General features: G+C 39.2%; 1 protein-coding gene across 1 annotated transcript in view; it reads left to right on the top strand.

Moving 5' to 3' along the window:
- The window catches only part of gpr158b (G protein-coupled receptor 158b), a 72584-nt gene that overhangs the window by 38930 nt on the left and 11354 nt on the right, over nucleotides 1-22300 (top strand). Inside the window, exons 6-8 of the mRNA XM_079349407.1 lie at nucleotides 6595-6704; nucleotides 8897-9135; nucleotides 15730-15868. Of these exons, the coding sequence (XP_079205533.1) occupies nucleotides 6595-6704; nucleotides 8897-9135; nucleotides 15730-15868 (488 nt within the window). The remainder of the gene's footprint in view (nucleotides 1-6594; nucleotides 6705-8896; nucleotides 9136-15729; nucleotides 15869-22300) is intronic.

Genomic DNA, 22300 nt, shown 5'->3' with positions numbered 1-22300 from the left:
TCCGAAGCTGTCCTCAAACACAAAGCCTGGTGGCTGGATGTTCGCCATTTTAAAAAAATAATGTAAAATCTGTTGAGAAGAAAGATTTTCTGAGGGCTCGGATGACTCTTGGGATAATGGGTTTTTTTTCTTGACTTTCTGGAGTGTTACTATAAGAAAGATATTAGCATTAGCGTGTGAAGTCTGGCAGTTGTCTTGCACCAGATTAAAGGCCCCAGGTATTACAGGGTTGTCCTTGTGTGACCAGTCATTACACTCAAATTGGTTTTGATTTTGCATCCATCTATCCTCCATCTTCCCCATTCAGCCCTAAGGATAGCTCAAGTACCAATAATAGCTCCCCAAAAATACCCTGCCACTCTCTTATATTCACACGCACTTGGATACACTCAAGCGTCTCTTCCTCCCTTTGCTCTGCTGCTTTTTTCTTTGCACCTCACCTGCCTGTCTCTACCTTTTCTCCCTCTCCTTCTCCCCTCATGTTTTCCTTTCATTACCCCTCTGCATGCTTTCCCTGCACCTTACCTTTGTGTCTGTCTCCTTTCTCGTTGTCTTAACGTTTGTTGCCACTATTGTTGCTGCCATCACAAGCAACCTGCTCAGCTGAGTTTGCTGCTGCAGCTGCTCCGCTTCTGGTGCTCAATGCATTTTTAAACAGTCCATCAAGTTCTAGCACAAGTTGTTTTAAAAATACATCTGCTGATTAATTGATGGAAGAGGGATGGGAGGTTGGATGCAAACCAAAAGGGCCACCTTCTCTTCAGGGCAGAATAAAAATGTGGCTTTTTATTTGAAAGTCTCCCGTGGGTATGCTGTCCACACGGGAAGCACTGCGCAAAGGGTGTGACAGTGTTTTTATGTCTGTCTCTGCGAATCTGTTTGTGTGTGTATAGGCAGGATGGATTATAAATTAAGTGGATCAAAAACTTCATATTTTATGTAACTATCTGCATGTGCATTCATGCATGGTTAGCATTACTGCATTTGTGTATTCAAGTTTGTGGGAGTCAGAAACAGCATGGCCTACTTTTACCTGTTTTTGAGGAAGAGATTTATGGTTCTGGTCTGTGATGGGGACCAGAGCACGGGGAGGCTGGATGTTTGCCCAGCAGGCAAAGACATGAAGGTGCCAGGCAGGAGGCTAATCGAAACCACAAGTTAGCAATTAGATCTGTAGAGGCAGGAGCATGAGAGAAGACACTGAAGATTATGAACAACACTTTCCTCCAAAAGACACAAATCTGCTCAGTAAATCTGTTTTTATCAAACAAATCAATAATGAACACTGCACATTGAGGCCAATATCATGGACGTTGTCTCAGTGATGTTACCCATTGGTGACTGAAGTGGCGTTCCATATTGGAAACACTGTTGAACTTAAGGTAAAACTAGAAATATGTTAAGAAGTGGATTTAAACAGTTTCAGTCAAATCCACAATTCTAGTTATGTCTATCAATAAATGTCCATGGAATTAATGATGACCTCAAATGAAGCTGATAGAAGTGAAAATACTGAACTTATGAAGTTGCAAGACAAATGATTCTAAGTGAAAAGTAGTTTTAACCTTTATACGCCTGATTTGTATTAAGTCACTGTTTGCTTGCATGTTCACCATATCATCATTAAATGCTGATGATATATGGTTGTGTATTTAGGCTGTAATGCTGCCCTCATATACAGTAGGCCTCAAAATAAATGAATACATGCTGGAAAGAAGGTTCAAAATAGGAGGTAATATTTGCCTTCTTCTCTGGGGTGAAATAGTTTGATGGCAGTCACGTGTTTGTGTGGAGCTGAAGCCAGGCCCACATGAACTGTTCAGAATAAAGGAGCGAGGATTCACTTCTGCTTGCAAATCAGTTTAACACTTTCCTCCTGGTGTTGCATGACACAATGAAACTAAAATAAAACCTTTCTAGATGTAGTGGACAATTACCTGGTGTTTATGTTTTTTTTAGTGTATGGCTGTAAAAATAGTGTAATTATGGGGTAAATCCAGCCCTGTACACAGCGGTGTATAGCTTCAGTGCAGGGACTCTGACTAGTGTTGAACATCTCCTGTAGCTAAACACCATTGAAAAGTACCTCACACAGCCCCACTTCAAAAAACTAACTATTCCTCTGTGAGTTGTTCCAACAAATGTTTTTATAGGCTTGTCAACAAGGAAATGGTTTAGGATACAGATTGTTGTTTTTATTATAGACTTAACAGACTTTTAGTTAACCAATAAGCTTAAGAGGTGTTGGTAGTTTTTTTTTTTTTTACTTTAGACAAAACCAGCTCTCTGTTTTCCCTGATGCTAAGTTCAATGTTTTCCTGGTTGTAGTGCTGTAATAAATGCACGGACACAAAACTAACATCATTCTCCTCATTTCAGTTTCTTTTGGTACCATCACTGGTAAAAAAAAAAAGGGAAAATAAGGCCCTCATCCTTCAGAAAGCCCTGTTATTTTACAGATCTTTCTCTGAAAATGGAGCAACGTTTTTTTGGAAGCAATTACATTTCCAAAATGATTATATAAAACAAAACCCCTTCTATTAATACATAGCTGTCTTTTCTCCACATGCCTACTAATATATCACATCCTGATCTGTAGAATGACTCACATGGTTAGCAGATCATTAAAAGAAACACACTTAAATCCTGTTATTGGTTATAAAATGGACCTGGCTCACGCTCACTTATGACCAGAATACCAATGACAGACTTTGGCACTGTGAGAATTTGATGAGGATTGTAGATGGGAACAGAAGTGCTTTGATTTCTGTGAGTCATTTTTTTTAATCATGAGGAGATGAACGTCTTGAACCAAACTGAACAAGAACCGACGGAGGCCGGAAAACATGGCCAGTGTCAGTTTAGTCACTGTGTTAAAAGTTCTTATTCGGACAGTTTCGGACAGTTTCCAGTTTGATCGCGCCATTTTGAAAACTATATGAAACTATATAGTACAACAAATATATCAAATTATGATGCCGATGCGCTGTATGAATTCACTGATAATGTCCCTGTAACATTTCTTTATTACACTTGAACTGGTATCCTCAAACCTCAGATTTTTTTTTTTTAATCTTTTCATTATTCTCTCTGCAACGCAAAGTTTACACCATTATTCATGTTCCCAATTAGGTTTTCTTACAGACAGACTGCTCCTGCCTCGGGGTTGCCTGCTTGTTTATTTTTTTCACAGATGTTGTGCTTCTTCTCCGAGAAAAAAGAGGTTACAGGTGTTGTTGTTACTGAAGCTTAATTACTCTGGATAGCTGCTGTCTCTTTAATGCCAAAGCAGTGTGGAGCGGGGCTACATCACTTTGCTCCTCAGGGAAGTGCTTAATCCATCCATCTGTAATCCATCCGTCCATTAACAAGAGCTACATCCTGCCAGTGCAGAGGGGTGAGAGAGGCTAACACAGCTCATGTTAGGTGAGAAGACAACACAAGTCAGTCACAAGGCTGATGTATAAGAAAATACAAGATATTACTTTATTGATCCCCAAGGAGAAATTCAGGCATTGCAGCAGCAATACAGAAATCAAAAAGTCAAAACTGAAAGAATAATAAGATAAATACACATTTTTAAAAATAGTAATGTAGATATACAGAAGAATAAACTGTACATGATGTGTGAACTCAATAGGACAATGAAGAAATGTATATAATGTATATAAACTAATGATAACTTTAAACATATTGTTTTAAATAAATGTGTAAAAAAAAATACACATAAATAATTATCAGTAGCCACAGGTTGACCGCATCGCCACTCTGTCCTGATCTAAGATGAAAACCTAAAATAAGAAATCTATTTCACGTGTATTTTGATATTTTAGTTTGACCCATGTCCCATCATTTAACATTGAGGAGACAGGGTTCATGACATAAACTGCACCCAGGGGAGTGCCAAATGTTTTGGCTTCACTTTTGGCTAACTCTAAAGTCGTCCATCTTTAATGCAGTTTATAAATGTAATGGTGAATTGTTGTAGCATGCTCACAGTAAATATAACCTCGCTTATTTACCGTAAATAGCACACACGAAAAACCTTTAACCTCGAAAGGTAGCTAAAGATGATTTTGATTTGATATAATGTACAATGCAGCTTTAGCCCAAAAGCTGAAACATTGTGAACATCTGGACCCTGATTAGGTAATCTCCATGTGTTAAACATGTCAGATTATACAGTTTTCAGTTGTTTTTTATTGATTTTATTTGAGGCAGTACATCCATGTAGCAATGTTTTAGTGCATCCACGGAGTTCATATGAAGGCATAATGTAACTGCTACTCAATGTGTGGAGATAATTTCTTTGGTCATTACTGACAATAACACCTCAGGAATTCAAACCAACACTCAGTCAACACAAAGTCTCACTTCCTTTTTCAGCCTAAAACAAAAAGGCCTCTCACCAAGACTGAAAAATATATAAATGTAATAATATATAGAATCTACTGAAGGACATGAGTTTTCAATTGCTTGTCAAAATGAAGACTTTCCAGAAATGAAAAAAACCTGTTAATAATTAAAGGTGTTAATGCAGATAATACTTTTTTGATCCCCAGAGGGGAAATCCAGACAAAAACAAGAGCAACTGAGTAAACGTACATTGTTTATCCCAGTAGCAGAGTTGATCTTTATCCTGAAGGGAAATAAGATCCTGTTATGTTTGTTATAAGTCATAGCAGCCAAAAGGTGATCAATAACTTAACTTGCAGGAAACTTGCCTTTCCCCCACCTGCACATTTATTACATACTGTGGGTGATGGAAAACAGTCAATCTGTTTTCCAATGTATAAAGAAATAGGAAGCTCTAAACTACCAATCATGCAGGCTTTCAACAGGTAATGAGCCGGGGACATCACATGGTGGCATAAGAGATAGAGCCAAGCTTCTCGGCAGCATTTATTTATGGTCTTGATGATATAAATCCATGTGAGGCACTAAAGCTGGAGTTAACCTGCCAGTTGGACTTGTGGATGAGTCGGCCTGATGTAAATCCCACGCTCACTGCTCGTAGGAGCATGAGAGGTCTCGTCTGTAGTAAGCTCAAGTTTTCCTCCATACTACGTCTTTGGATCAACGCCTCCGGGCATGCATGATACAGACTTATAAGAGGACTCAGTTGAAGCACTTACACGTGGAATATTCAGTTGAAGCTTTATCAACAATTAAAAGATGAGATCCTGTGTGGTTGATGTGAATTTATGCAGAGTAAATTCTAACAGTAGGATGAGTCTGACTCAGGAAGGAGTCAAGCTTTAACACCTTGGAGGATGTCTATCCATCAGCTGAGTGAATTTGGTTTTCTTTGCTGAAGTAGAAACGAGCACAGAGTTGCTGTGCTGGATCTTCAGAGCAGAGATTAGAACTAAGCTTCACTCGGGTCAGTGGACATGTGACATGTGGCACCCTTGTGAGATGCACTCCAATGAAATGAAACAAAGTAGAAACAAAAATGCTAATGGATGCTTTGATTTCACAGTTTCGGGGTGAAACGAACATCAAGCCAACCTGGAAATTCTCAGATTTATTATAAATCTAAAATGGCATTCTGGGCTGCACATGTACACACAGTCACATGTTCTCTAACACATGTTGTCAGTAGCCATTTCAGTTGGTGGCCTGGGTTGGCTTCCCACCTGACCTTGAAATCTAATCGGCAACCCCAGGTGTCACCCCATGAAGTTAGACTATTACCTTCTGCCCGGTCAGGTGTCGTCATGTTTGTGTTTGTCTCCCATGTAGCATCATCCACTTGTGTTTTTACATTGACTGTACTGTACACAGGAAAACAGTCCAGGTAGAGAGCAACCAAGCCAGAATGAAATCAGCCATAATGAAAATTGTGGAAACTATGGTTGGTCATCTAAAATACATTTAGCAATAGTGAATGTATATGAACCGATGTCTGCATGCAAGCAAAGCTTACAAATGTGCCTGTTACATGTTTTGCATCAACTGCAGCTTTGCTCTCCGTTCTTCATTCCATAAACAAAGTCTTGGGGAAAAGTCCTCACCGCTGATTACCTGGAGGCATTTACCGTCATTACCTCCTCTTAGTCCTTAAAGACTCTAGTATACAAATAACTGTTAATTATACAAATGTTACACAAGAATTTAATGACTGTATAATAAAATATTTATGGGTAAAGTAGACAGATTTACTGGATTAATAAAGGTCGCTGAATGCTTTTGTACATGTTTCTGTGCATGCTACTATTACTGTATGCCTCCCCTGCATACAGTATGCAAGTGACACTCGCCTGATAACAACATCCAAATCCTACTCTGATGCAGTCATTCTCACATGAATAACTTTTATACTCTATTTCACCAGTGAGATATTATCTAACACTTAAAATGCTCATATCTGCTGTGTTTGTACGGCCGACATATGAGCAACATACAGTGGGAGCTCTTCATGTCTACAAGGTCAAATCTGCCTCCAGCTTCTCACGCACTGCAGATCCACATAATTTTCATTTCTGATTCTCTCTGTGTTCATGTCAGAGGAGGAGCACAGGAGAGGAAGTGATTCACTGAGCAACATGTGTGAGTCATTTCGAACACTTAAACTGTTGTATCTCGCTGTAGGTGATGATCCTATACTTCCATCCCAGCGTGTTTCGATGCATCCTCCTGAGGTGGGTCCGCCTGCTGGGATTCGCCATCATGTACGGCACTGTGGTCCTCAAGCTCTACAGGTACTGTTACAATACTTTACTATAACTAAAGCAAGGATTCAGAAGTGTGATAATGATCATTCGGGTGAGAATATAACTTATCCCTTTCATATGATCATTTGTTTTGCCAAAGAAGAAAACTAAAGTAGTAAAAAAAAATCCAAAAATAGACATTTTCTCCTCTCCTTGCATGTTTCTCTTCTCCATCTTCAGATCCCTAATTATTCTCTTCTTTCCTTTTTTGTTTCTTCTTGTGATCCCCTTAACTCCTTTTCTTTTCTCCTCTCTTCCTTTCTACAGTTATCCCCTTGTCTGTTAACATTAAATGCAATGTCTTCCATATCCTCTCCTATCCCTCCTTTCGCTCCTCCAAACTTCCTTATCTCTTCACCTAATATTCTTTCTCTCTTCTTGAAGTCCCTTCAGTCCCCCTTTATTTTATGTTTTTTTTTTTTTTTTAAATTCTGGAACTTTTTTTCATATTCACCAAAATTGAGCGATAGTTCCTCTCCTCTCCTCTCCTCTCAGTTATTAACTTGCCCAATGAGTCTTTCTCACTTTCAGTTGCTCAGCTCCCTCTCAAACACAGACAAACAACTCTCTCTCTCACACTCACACTCACACACACACACACACACACACACACACACACACACACACACACACACACACACACACACCTACACACACACACAAACACACACACACACACACACACACACACACACACATACACCTACACACACACACACACACACACACACACACATACACACACACACACACACACACACACACTGACATTGTGTTACCAATGAGCCCATTTGAATTTCACATCAGGTCTGCTCCCTGTGCGTCTGCTTGCTGAAGTATCTCTTCAGACCCACACTCACTTTCTGCTCTCCAGTGTTGCTGAGATGGGAGAAGGGGGTCAGAGGTCCTCAGGAGAGTTCCCTTGGCAGAATTACCAATTAGATTTTTTTTTCTGCACCAGGTGGGCGTGAAGTGTGACCCATGAGGAGAGCTCTTACAGCCCAGTCCCCCTAAATATGCAAAGATCAAATAGATTTGTCTCAGACTGGTATGAAGAGGGCAGAGGAGCACAGAGAGTAGACTATGGTGATATTGGAGTAGATGATGTCTTTGTCCATGCTCTTTACTGAACACTGATTACTTTATATAACATAGACTTTAAAAGCAATCTGGTTTCAAAAGTGAAGCAAATGTTAAGGGCGCTTTCTTTTGGCTCAGTCTGTGAAGCAGGGGTCTCATATATGGAGCCTTCAATACACGACTGATCAGCTTCAGGTTTTGACTCCCGGCCTCAGCTCTTTCATGGATGTCTATACCAAATGTTCTGTCTCTCATTAACTGTAAAGGTAAAATATACAAAAAAAAGCCAGACTTCATTAAACAAGATCTGAAACTGACCTCTCACTTAGGATTCCATGATACGACTGTTTCCTTGCTGATATGATTATGATATCTAGACTTAAGTAATAGCCAGTACTGAATAACTATTGCATATTTGTGCAGCTATGTTGTAAAGTAAAATGCATAATGTCGGTAGTATACTATAGCAAAGCATGCTATGCTACAGTTATAACATAAATGACAAGTTGCGACCATAGTAAACCTGTCGACAACCAAAAAGACCTAACAAGGCCCATCTGTCCAAAACTGAAAAAGATAGTGACTGCTGTAATGCAGATCTGTAGATGGGCAATGCTGATGTTTGGTCCACTTCTTATATACATACTTTGTTTCTTATAACTTATACTGGCTGATATGTTGTAGTTTTTATTCCCTTATAGTGAATATTGTGCAGCTCATAGATGAAGCAGCTCTGCATGCATTTGGACATATATGTTTGTAAATTATTTTAGTTCCAAAACGAAAAAATTAAAAAACTAATTTCCACAAGAAAAATAATTCAAGTGAAATATCTGTTTCATTTTGTTTTAAACAATGAGTGTCCTTGTTCTTCTTTCAGACATACAGTACTTCTGCCCTCTGTTTAGTGGCTCCTAACCCTAGGAGAAATTAAAACATGAATTACACTGCTCATGTCTTTCCACCAAACTAATTTATTTTAATGAAAGTGGGCATGAGCAACAGCTGGAGGTGTGAGCTGTCAATCATATGAGGGAATCAGTGGTATCCATACACTGATCATTTCTGCAGTAAACTGAGGCTCTGTTGTTCTCTCTCAGGGTGTTAAAGGTGTTCCTGTCCCGCACGGCTCAGAGGACGCCTTACATGACCAGCTGGCGGGTGCTGCGGCTGCTCCTGGTTATCCTGCTGGTTGTTCTTTGGTTCCTGGTGGCCTGGACCTCCGCTGTGTGCCAGAACCCAGAGCTGAGCCGGGCTCTGATTGCTGCAGGCCTGACCCCCGAGGGTCTGCAGTTCAGCATGTGTCTGCTGGACCGCTGGGACTACATGATGGCTGTCGGTAAGTGTGCGTTTATGAGTGGTGTTTTTGTTTTCTGATGTATCTGATGAGGAGTGAAAGAAAGGTCCTCCTGACACTAATTGGCTCAAAGTTCAGGTCAAAGCTAATTCTGGTTAAGTTAAAGACAAAGTTTACTTACTTGAAATGTTTCAGATAGGGTCATATGGGTTTGTGACTCTCTGAACATTATTGATGTAAATGCTTTGAATATCTAGAGTATATATATATATATATATATATATATATATATATATATATATATATATATATAAAGTATATATAAAGTATATACAGTATATGTATATTTTTTCTTTCTTTCTTTCTTTCTTTCTTTCTTTCTTTCTTACTTTATTTTATTCATACAAACTTCTTTGAAAAACAAGGTAATTTATTGAACACAAATTAATTCAGAATTAATGAAGTGGGCCAACTTATATAAACACAGCTATACATCTTTCCACACAGAAAGAAATGATGCTGTGCTCTTTCAGAGTTTTCCTCTGGGAAATGTACATGACAACAAGATAGCATTAATAACTCTAAAGACGTAATCTCAGAACAATGTTCTTCAACATTGAGCACGCTGCAGCCTTGATGTGAATACTAAATTATTTCATGGCAAGCTTGATTGCAGATGTCCAAGCTGGACGACCTTGGCTCCCTGCCTCTCTCTTTATTTCTCCCTCTGGGGTGGTTGCACTGTCTGCTGCACTGTGTGTGTGAGTGTGAGTGTGAGTGTGTGTGTGTGTGAGTGTGTGAGTGTGTGTGTGTGTGTGTGTGTGTGTGTGTGTGTGTGTGTGTGTGTGTGTGTGTGTGTGTGAGTGTGAGTGTGAGTGTGTGTGTGTGAGTGTGTGAGTGTGTGTGTGTGTGTGTGTGTGTGTTATATATCATTCATGTTTCAACAACAACACATTCATGGATAAGTTTGAGGTACCTTATGAAGGATTAGCCCCATAAAGCTGGTGTGTTTTTATCTTGAATGTAAACATTACTTTTGCTTGTTTACCAGAAAAAATAAACAAGATACCGCGGTTTAACTGGGGCCAGAAACATGCACCTCCAACCACGCCCTACAGGGACGTTACAAGACCCTGTCAGACTGTTTCTGCTATAGCTCCGTCACTGAGCTCAGCCGTCATTACATCTTAGTGCATTCATATTGATTCTGCAGCAATGTAATATTTGCTTTTCTAGTCTGTGAATTCAAATTGTGTTTCGGCCTTGCAGAAGCGTGGCACAGCTGGAGCTCCACATACACACACAAACACACAGTGCTGTGCTTCCCACTGGCTCAGCTGATCTCATCTCGCTTCTGTAACGCCTCTTTCACTACATCTGAAGACGGTACAGAGGATCACTTTCCCTCCGATTATACCTCTGTGAAGGGTTATTAAAGTAAGACTTAAAATGACAAAGGGCTACAGTCTACTGCTTTGGACTGCATCATATTTTTGCCTTTGAGATATGCTCAGTTGTCACATTGCATGAGATGCAATCTTGAACAAACTAAATTAAACAAATCATGACATACATCAGTACAGAAAATCAACCAATCTTGATTTATAAAGTGCTATTTTATTGAATTGAATGGTATCTTAAGAGCAGGTCTGTACCTCACTGTTTATTATGTTATTTACAAAGACCCAACATTAGTCCATCATGAGCACAGCACTTGGCAAAGAAAAACCAGTTGAGCAGAACATTGAGCAGATCCCGACTCATCATGAACTGTCAAAACTGTGTTAGCTTTGTGAGGGGTCAGATGGAAATGCAGAATGAGACGTAAAGAAAAGCACTGAATAAAGTAGATGTAGAAACAGAATCAGAAATACTTCATTTATTACTGGGGAAATACGGTTGTTGTTTTTGTTGCTCGTCGTTACGTGGCCGGGATAACTGGTTGTAATGGTTCAAGATTGTGCCATGTTAGCAGTAACAGCTACGTATTATAAAGGGGGGGGGGGTTTAAGGAGGTCATTGATTAAAGTCTTTTAAGGTGGCAGTCAATCCTTTTAGTATACACATTTATTTTGACGTCATAAATACTGCCTGCAGTTTTTTTTAATATGAATGGAAATTTTTTTCTCAAATTAAGCTACTAGAAATTACACAAACAATAAAAAAGTGAACTTGGGGCATCACTCAAAAACTAGGTTTAACAGCTTTGAGGCTTTTGTCCACCTGGTCAGAGGGAAACAGTCTGCACAGTTCAAACACTGATGGACAAAGTGAGGCTGTTAAAATCCACAGACCCACAGGCAGAATCAAAGGGCAGAGGCAGGAGTAAGGCAACAACTGAGAGTTTACTGAAGTTTTCAGGCAGAGTACAATTCAGTGCATTGCAGAGGTAAAAAAACTAAAATCAGGATAACCAGGCACAAGTACAGAGCCATCAGGTAAAAACTCAAAACAGGTAAGCAGGCACAGGTCAAAAATCCAAACAGTCAATACACACAATCAGGCTGGAAACGAAGCAAGCAGGAGCACAAACTACAATCTGTCAAACAAGCCAAACTGACTGGTTTAAGTACTGAGCCGACAAGCAACAGGTGTCTGGCAGAATTAGCACGCTGGCAGCCGATTGGCTGAGAGACAATACAGGGAAAAGCCAATGGGTGTAGACAAGGAACTTGAGGGAAAAGCTGGCAGGTGCTGAATGGAAAACGAGCAGAGGGTATGTGCAAGAGGGGCAGCAGGAGGGAGAGTTTTAGTCGCAAGCTTGAGCTGAGTCCATGACAGAGGCAAACAGAGAAGCTCCAGCCTCACAGAATTGAGCTGGCAATAAAGTAGCTGCTCTCATCTTTTCTAACTGCGTGGTCCTTTTTATAGAAGTTGTTGGTGCAAGAGGGAAATGGATTGCACACAAATTGAGAGGATGGTTTGAAGTAAAATGACTTCTGGAAATGTAAATTGAGTGGAACTTAGAGGAACTCTCATTCTATTTATTCTAATTCTACAGTGTTGGACAGCCATATTGAAGCTGAGCCCCAACTGAGGGGAAGAGGTGCCACCCAGTGTCTCGTTTGTTTGTATTAAGCACATTTAGCCATTTAGAACCAGCTAGTGTTGAAGGATGTTTTGAGGATAATCTTACTGACCTTAATTTCGAACCTTGGCTAGCTGAACATTGATTTTATTGGTAAAAAGTTGCAGGCAATATCCCTAAAGTATTATAGAGAGCCTTACTTTTGTGGTACAGTAGCTTCCTAATAAATGTGTCTTGAAGCAAGAGGCAGTGATGGGCACCTCGCTGAAGCCGGTCTGACAGCAGGGAGACTAATCCTGTTTGGAAAGAGTGAGAGGAAGGATCCCTGAGAGAAGCTTCTTCTGCCTCTTAAAGCTGACAGACAGGTTGGCTCAGAGAAAGAGAGACAGGGAGGAAGAAGAGTGAAGCGTGTGAAGGATGCAGGTTTTTTCGAATGTGGGCAGCGATGCAGAACCAGCTGGATTGAGGAAGAGAAGGGGGAGAGGAAGGACAACTTGAGGACAAAAGTGGAGGAACAGATAATACCTGGAGGAACAAAAACAGAACCTTTAATGAAATGAAATACAGAGCACAATCAGCCCCCAATCTTTTTTTTTTATCATCCTATGATTTGTATTAATTTCATAAAAAAAAACAGGATCCGGTTGGCGTGCCGAGGCTTTACACTGCGGGACAGGAATGACCCTGAAAACCAGTTTTGGAGGAATCAAGCAACCAAGTTTTTGCCGTGTATATGAAAATGTCCTTTTTTTCTTTTGCTTTCACATGTGCTGACTCAGTGACACGTGTAGCTCTGGAAAATGAAAAAAATGCATTGAAATGCAGTGAAAAGCAGCGCTGATGCAGATGAGAATCGACAATGTCAACAATAGGCGGTTTATTTGAATCCACAATTAATCTGCATCAGTGTGAATTATTCTCCTTTCTCTCTCGCAAACAGCTTTCCATGCATCCCCATTCAGAGGCTAAGTAGCACGTAATGAGTCATGATTTATAGACTCAGCCTGTTCATGAATATTAATGTTGTGTAATCACAGGAAGTACTTTATGGATGCAAACACAGCAGAGTTCTTTGTGCTCACTTCACTGCCATCAAACAACAGGTTTGCAGCTCTCACCGTCTGCTCGTGTTTGGTTGACCTTACTTTATATGCTTTTATCGATAACTAATTATATTTAATCGTTTTGTTTTTTCATTATCAAAGAGCACCTAACAATGTCAGGTAAGGCAGCTCAGGCGCATGTACATCAGTTTGAATATAAAACGGGCCATTTTCAAATCAACAGAAATAGTAGTTATCGGTAATAGTTATCATTTTTTCAAAGCTTCCAAATGATGAGAAGGCAAATTATTTCACACGTTCGATATTATTATTTGGCCTGTTTAAAGAAACAACTCAAACTTCAATGTGCAGACAAGCGTTCATGTAACTCCCAAACTATTCTTTAGTTTGTTCTTGTGTTTACAGGATCTTACCTTTGACCTGCTCAGCATTATGAGTTATTTGTGTAAAGGTTCTCCCCTTTATTAGTTATTTGACTGCTTCATACCTGTGTGCTTTAAACATACTAAGTAAAGTTTTACTTACTTTATTCCTTTCCACATTTGGTGATGAGTTAAATGAGCCAAAGGATTTCTAAGAAAAGGACACAGAAACCTGATCGAGGCTGATATCCACAATGTTGAAAAGCTAATAAAAGCTTTCATCAATACCTACAACCTTAATGATAATGGTTTTGATATGATTGATGATGATGATGATGATGATGATGATGATGATGATGATGGTGATGGCGAAGGTTTTGATATTATTGTTGAAGATGAAGGTTTAGATATTATTGATGATGATGATAATGATGATGATGTTGTTGATGATGTTGTTGATGATAGATGAAGGTTTAGATATTATTGATGAAGATTATGATGGTGATGATAAAGGTTTAGATATTATTGATGAAGATTATGATGGGGATGATAATGGTTTTGTTGGATAACAATGATTTTGAAGATGGTTTCTATATAAAGGAGCTCTCAAGAACAGCTGCCAGTGTTGTGTTGTGCGTCTGGTCACTTCCTGTCAGCTTTAGTGTCTGATCGAACTTAAAGCTGTTCGTTTGCACTTACTGACATTTCTTCTTTTCGAAAACCTTTTTGTGTCGTGGTTACTCTCAGTCACTTTGGATAAAAGCGTCTGCTAAGTGAATTGTAGACAATAATTACTGACACTTTACACTGGACGGTTTTCACTGTGCCTTTTATTGCATTTACCCATTCATTTATTATTACCTGCTTTTTTACTCATTCAGTTTCCTAATTATTCACAATGTGCAATATTCATTGACAACAAATGTTTACAATTCTTAGAAATCACAGCCATGTGCACAGCATTACGCAGTCTTGTTTCATGTTGTTTAGCTCTTAATATTCTGAAAGTCTTCTTCTTAGTTTCACATCTCTTCAGCACCTGGTATGTAAGGAACCTAATGTCATAAAGCTCTAAATCTCTACATGAATGTCAATAAAGTGATGAGGAGCTGAGGATGACCAGCAGTGTCTGCCTGTGCCATACTGTAAATATGATTAATATTGATTTTTGTAACTGATGTGTTTTACAATTTCAGTTCACAGATGAATTAAGTGGTAATGAGCTGTCTGAGCACATATCCTGAACGGTTGATCCTGCAATGTGTTGATAACTGTGACGCCACATCAGTGTGTAATATATCTGAATTGCTGTATGGGTGTGGAGCATATGTGAGAATGAAGATAGCAGCAATATGTTAACACATTGTCAATAAAGCAGCTGCATTCCCCCTTTGGATTCAGTATTAACAGTGAGAACACAGACATTTGATCTAATTAAGGAGCTGCGATTGTGTTAGAGGGGTAGAGTGTCAAAGACGATCAGAATCTTTGAACATGTCTTTTTAGAAATTAGATTTTATAGTGGATTAAACCAGCATGTTGCAGGTTTCCCACGATAGGTCAGAGCAACAATGTTATTTATGTTTTGGAGGAGGAGGTTGATTCCACTTTTAAATATAATTTTTAGAAGTGGAGATAAAAGGGGTTGACCAATCATGTTGGAAACAACTTGTCTGACTCTTAAACAACTTCAAAACAAAAAATCTGTAAACCAGCACCTTCAACACCGACTATTTGTGTAATCTCTCCATAAACAAGTGAAAGTAACAGAAAAGTGAGCTTTAAAGAGTTTTTTTTTTGTCATTGTCTGATTTAGGGAATGACTAAAAATGTTATTACCATCGAAAAATGTTGTATCAGTCAATATCGATAATTATCACCATAAATGTCAAACCATTAATCCTTTTAAATTTAAATGAGTGTGTGCTGGTCTTTTAACCAGACAAACAAATACAACATATGTGTGCTTGTCTAAAATGTTGTAGCATTAATTAAAGCTTTAAATTGAGGTTGGCACTTTATTTAAAAAATAGCCATTTTATAAGAAAAAAATTGAACTGTTTGGATTTCGATTACTTGTCCAAGCTTGAGTGGTTTTAAAAGGGAGTAGTATTTAATTAAGACATATTTCTATAACCCAACTTATGACCAGTTTGTTTTCTGTTTTTTTTTGGTATTCCAGCGGAGTTCCTGTTCCTGCTGTGGGGTGTGTATCTCTGCTATGCTGTCCGCACCGTACCCTCAGCTTTCCATGAGCCGCGTTACATGGCTGTGGCCATCTACAATGAGCTCCTCTTATCAGCCATCTTCCACATCATCAGGTGGGTGAGGAAGAGGTTGGAGAAGGCTCATATCAGAAGTTCATGGTTCGGCTAAATCCATAGTTTCACATTTTCATTGTGAAACAGTCTTGAAAGGAATCTGTATTTATCCAGGTGAGTTGTTTATCTGTTCAAAACATATTAGCCCAGAATGCAGAAACAAGCAGGTGGACACAAAACACAGTTTATATAACAAAATACACAAAAGAGCAAGCTTTTCTCCTCGACATGTAGGCAGTGGAAGCACTGATAAAGGAGAACTGATCTGCACAACAACAGTCAACATAGATGATCAGATCAGTAACATGATTATTCATGTTCAGTTTTCTTCTGCATTCAAGGATGCTATTTGATTGGTTGTATCACTTTCAAAATACATATGTTTGCCTGTACATAATAAAATACAATATTAAGTCCTCGACTCCCTCAGCAGTTTGGACACTACACAACATCAAAGCAAGAACATCAAAGTCTATTGATTTCAAACAAACAATGTGTTCCTCATATGTGTATGAAGGAATATGCTGTGTAACTGACTAAAGGGTTAAAAATGGTCATCCTTGCCAGCAACATAATTACTATTCAGTAAAACTAATGCCCACGATGTTGGTTAAATGGTGTGCTCCAGCTGGGTTGCAGCCTAACTGGGGCTGTAGCTCTTTTAATGGAACAGCTCTTCCCTATACCGCCCGGACTTAAACCAGCACAGTGGACCAATGGTATCTTGTAGAAGCAGGACAGGCAAATTATTTTTAAACACTGGACTGGAGCAAATTGTAACCACATGAAGCACAGGCTTGACCCGGCTTATGTTCAACCATTCTTAAGTCGTTACAAACCCCCAAAAAAACCTACTAATCATAGTTTGTTCTTCTGCAACACATTTTTTATAGTTAGTGGGAAACGAAAGGGAAACTAACGATGAGGTTAACATCTAAGTAATTACTAGGTATTGGTATTTCCTCAACACATGTTCTAAAGTAGCTAATGATTAGTAAGTGGGAAATGTATGTGTAACTAACTACTAGGTTAGCACTAATTAACCACCAGGTAACCACCTTTTTTTGGAAAAAAAATTTAATTTTTCACGAGACCTGATGACCTTTGAACATTTGGTGACTTTTCGTTCACGTTCAGGGACTTAAAAATGGCGGCGAAGGCGCGAAGAATAAAAACCCAATAGGGTCCTTCGCACTGTCAGTGCTTCGGGCCCTAATTAAATAGGCTACATGCAAAATGGCTCGAGACAGTTACAGTTACATTAATTGCTTCAAATTGGGACTGCTCTTTGATTGTTTTATCCCCTTTATATTAGGTGAATGGAAAGAATTACATCTTATATTTAAGCATTAGTAAAATTAGTCACAAGGAACATCCCTAGTGTTTACAGGGAGAGATAACATGGAGAGTTAGAAAAGGGGAATAAAGGGGAAATGTAACAAAGCTTCCCCTTGAACATCCCCGTGACGTTGAGGAGGAAATAGTGTGAACAATGGCAGAGGCTTAGAGGACTTGCTCCTGCAGCACAAGCTTGTTGTTCAATCATACCATGGAGGTGTTCTCCTGTTAGAGCAGGCATTACAATGCTGAACATGTCAGATGAAAGGAAGAGAGTTCTGTCGCCCTCTTCATCAGGGAGAAAGCAGAGTCAGCCGAGTGCTTGTGTAAGCCAGTTGAAAGGAAGTAAATAAGAAATGTCTTCCCCAAGCAGAGACACAGTCGATCCTCTGAGCCAGACCCAAAATACGCTCTCGCTGCACTGCAACTGTCTGTCTGCCTTCATATCACATCCACAGAGGTGGAAATGACATCATGTACTCAGTGAGACAACTTTCTGAGTATCGTACATGTCTTTTGATTTGTACTTCGGAGGATTACATTATCATAGTACTATTTGATATTTAAAACAAATGATATCGACTAATAAGAATGATTGATCAAATATCTGAGTTAGAGCGTTTTTGCCCACAACTTTATGATGTTTTTCACATTTTTATAGATGTTTATTTGATTATATCATTTTTTTTACTCTTCACTAATTTTTAACTCTGCTTTCAGTTTATTTCTGCAGCTTTGGTGGGCATCTGTCTCAACAACAGAGGCTTTAGTCCATGTCACATTCAAATCTGACCTTGGCCCTTTGTTGCATGTCTCTCTGCTCACAACATTTCCTGTCTCTCTTCAGCTGTCCTTTTCAATAAAGGCAAAAATGGCCCCAAAATATGTTGTAAAAAAGAAGACGCAAATATAACAAAAAACACCCCTTGCATTAAAGAACAAATATAGATACATGCTAAGGTCTGAAGAATTATTTTTTAATTCTGTAACTATTTGCTCAGACTTTAGCCAGTGTTGGGGATCTGACTCAGTAGCTGGTTGTGTAAAAGTTACACTTGAAGTTCTCCATATTGTCTGTAGCCATTTATTCTTCAACCAACTTAGCTTTCACAGTCTCTCTGTCAAACATCTCTTTCAGCACTTTCCTTTGAAAAATACAAGAGACGAAAATGGAAAAGCTCAGAGAAATACAGCACACAGTATGCAGTAAATAAATCAAGAGGTTATGATACCTATGTACTGCTTATCTAACCTAAGCAGTAATAATACACCAATGCAACAATATCACACAACTACAGTATAGCAGCTTTATAATGTGAGAATGTGCCAGTATTGTTTATAAGCTTTGTCAGCTGCTTACAAGTGTCCAAAAATGAATAATAAGTAGGTTACATTGTTGTAAGTCTTTTTAAATCTGTCACAAAACAATGAGGATACAAAGTGTGCTACAATGTTGCACAAGTCTATTTTGGCTCAAGTCTGAACTAAACAATGTGGTTTGGATGAGTTCACTTTATTGCGTATTTAAAGATGACCTGTGTTGAATTATGAAGAAAGCACCGTGGAGGCAGATTTAATGAATGTGATTCTCCTACAAGCAGCTGCTTTAGGTTTGTGTTGCATGAACAATCAGCTTGCAGAGACTTCAAACATTATTCAAACATCTTTACAGCCACTCTACTTTACATGTTCATAATACATCTAGCTTATTACTGCACTTCTGGATCATTTACAGAAGTGCACTGGTTTCTATTTGTCTTGTCTGAATATAGGTTTTCTGGGTATCTGGGCTGAAAGACTTGAGCATTTTAAAGACTGCTGGAGGAAGAAATACACACTTTCTTGTTTCTAAACTCGTAAAGAAAAAGAAACTTTCTAAATCCTGCTGCAGTGGGAGTAAATCTGCTCAGGTGGTTTTCTTTGTGCTCACATGAGCCTCGGGCAAAAACTTCCATTGTCACACCGTCTCCTTTATAAAAGTTGCTGATTGATTCTTCTTCCAGCTGTCCATTGTGCTCAGAAAAGGAAAAGATCACAGCCTTTTAATCAGTCGAGTAACTTCAATGGGTATGTCTTCATATGAGTGTGGAGCTGTTATAAATCATGCTGGTCCTGCTTGCTTTAGGGGAAAACATGTGGCATAGTCCGCCTGCTATTGAAACCTTTAGCTAAGAAGGGACGAGTGCAGGCTGCTGTTTGTTTGTGGCCAGTACACAGAAAATCTCATTTTGGATATCTTATGGTGAATGGTGAATGGACTTGAGCTTTTATAGCGTTTTCTAGTCTTCTGACTATTCAAAGTGCTTATACACACCTACCCATTCACATTTTGATGGCAGAGGTTGTTATGTAAAGTGTGCCATCAGTATTTACTCATCCATTTGTTCACATTCACACACCACCGATGAAGAAGACGGAGTAAGGGGTTTAGTGTCTTGCCCATGGAGCAGGGGCTCAAACCCCTGACCTTATCGTTGAGAGATAACAAACTTTAAATCACAACATTGCTTTGTGTTTAACTTTGACACTTCTTGACACTTTATCTTTGGTTACATTTTTAGTGTAGCTGTACTGTTGTTCATTAAGAGTTAAGAGGGCATGATAAAACTCTTTTCAAGTATCATATCCCCTGATGGCCCGCCTGCCAGAGGACTGAAGCCTAACTGTGCTTTCTCATCGTCAGCGTCACTTTGATTCAGAACATGTAAACAATTTCAAGATCCAACCAACAGAACAGCCATAATCTACGCATCTGTCAGACCGCTGCAGAACAAACACGTCTTTATGATTCATTTTTCATACAGTCTGATGCTCTATCTGCATCACCATGATTCACTTCCAGTAAACACAATGTATCCATGAAGACCCAAGTAATGATTCAAACTCTCCCTCCAATGTTCAACTGTTTCCTAGCGGATAGTGGCCTTTTGACTGACACCTCATTTGACCAATCAGGACCTTCCATTTACAGCTCCGAAGCTTCTTTCGCCAATGAAAGCCTGAGAAGAAATGTGACTTTCCCCCCTGGCCTCTGTAGCTACCTCAGAGATAATGCAGATGAGTGATTTGATAAAAAGGATTACAGCTGGGTGGACAGTCTCTTCTTTTCAGAGAGTCAGGAGCAAATAGTGTCAGCTGACTTGATTTGGCGAAGTCAATTCAGGTATCACAAATAACTTACAGGAAATGTTCTGTATCATCATTTCTCAAATTAAGGCCTCCGTCAATAATTACGGTTATCAGGTTCAGGGACGTGTGCCCACGCTGGAGATATGAGTGTGTGATTATTGGGAGCTTACAAATGATACAGAAACAAGTCTTTGGCATGTTTTTGCTGGATAAGAAATTGTTCCACACACTTTTCACAAAAACCACAATATGCAGTTTGATTGTCTAATTGTTTTGATTAATTAATCATTGTGTGTTGCTTTGATTGGTTCGTCCAAAATGAGAGCCAAAGCCTCACTTCACTAGCAAGGACCACACCAAAACCATATACGTTTAAGATAGGATATTTAATGATAGATGGTATGAATGATGAGATGAATATAAGGTCATGATTATGATGGAGGAGGACGTTGTAGGTTGCTGGTCTGGAAGGCTGAACTGACTGCAGGGCGGAGTGAGACAGGGTGGGGGTTCCGTCTCAGGCGTAGTTCTGCCTGAGCTGATCATTGCCCCCCAGATTGTACCTATTGGACGAATAAGAGTGGAACGAGTCAGGAGGTTGAATGGATGAGAAAAGGGAAGCGAGGGTGGGTCGTCAAAGTACTGAGACAAACGGTGTGGAGTAGGATGGCTTAAGTAGGCTTGTCTAGTGATTGGAGGTGTGGTTTAGGCGTGGTCCTGCTCCCTTTAACCTTAGTTAATCCATTAACCATTTGTTAGAGCTCATTAGGGCCTTTTTTTGTCCTTTTACATTCTGAACACAATGAAACATTTTTCAGATATCTGTAAGGGAGTAAACAAACAACAAACAGACTCTTAATCATGGCAAGATTTCAAATACAAGCAGTTAACTCTTAAAATGTTAAAGTCATCATGACAGCTGGAGAATGTTTTACATATGGGTACAATCAATTATCTAGGATGTTTTTATGAGAAGTCAAATTAGGGAGTAGCAGCTTATGTAAAGCTTCATTTCATGTCACGGATGCGTGAGGGGGTGAGAAAGTGATCCCCCCCTCTTTACCATCTTAGGAGGTAGTAGCAGAGGTGTTACAGAGGTGAGACAGTATCAGATTAGCCTACTGGGGAATGCAGCGCTGTGTGTGTGTATGTGTGTGTGTGTGTGTGTGTGCGTGTCTGACTTTGTGTTTATGTAGAGATCCTGCCGTGCTTCTGTAATGTAAAACATAATTAGTATTGAAAGACTGGGACACCAATATTACACTGTCTCAGCACCAACATGAATGTACAAAGATGTGTTGACAGCTGAGCTTGTGTGAGCACGGTTCCTTTGCTGCATTCTCTGGTACATGACCGTATACTAAACAAACCAAACCTAGGAACGCTGATGCTTTATCTGCATCTTGGTCATGGCTGCATTAATGCACATGGCATGGCTGACTTGCACATTTGTGAAAGCACCATTAATGCTTAATCATATATTAATTTTGGAGAAAAATATGATGCAAAAAAGACAGCTTATTTTCATCGAAGGTCTTGCAGTAATGACAGAAATGGGTCTTCTCAAGACGCAAAAGTTTAAAAAGAAATGGATGCATTAGAATCGTAAACATGATCCTGTCCCAACTATTTCTAATTGATTTGCTGGAATTAAACTCAAACTCTTCAGAATCCCAGAAGTAGAACACAAGGACCAAGTCTCAAATGTCCTTTGACCTGCTATAAACCAGAAAATAAGAAACCACAGAATGATCTTTACATATATTCATCACATCATGTGATCTAACCTTAAAATATTGCCCACTCATGATTTTTGTCTTTTAGGGTGTTGATCAATGTGGTAACTCACCACCATAACTCTGTTTAAGTATTGCTTAGTGGTTTAGGTATATTTACCTCTGTTCTCTTCACCAAGAGAATCACCAAAGTGCTTTTAATGCCAGTGTCTAAATGGGTGTCTGAAGA

Source organism: Symphodus melops (genome assembly GCF_947650265.1).
Source record: "Symphodus melops genome assembly, chromosome: 7".
NCBI classification, from domain to species: domain Eukaryota; kingdom Metazoa; phylum Chordata; class Actinopteri; order Labriformes; family Labridae; genus Symphodus; species Symphodus melops.
This window is presented reverse-complemented; position numbering and strand designations above follow the sequence as displayed.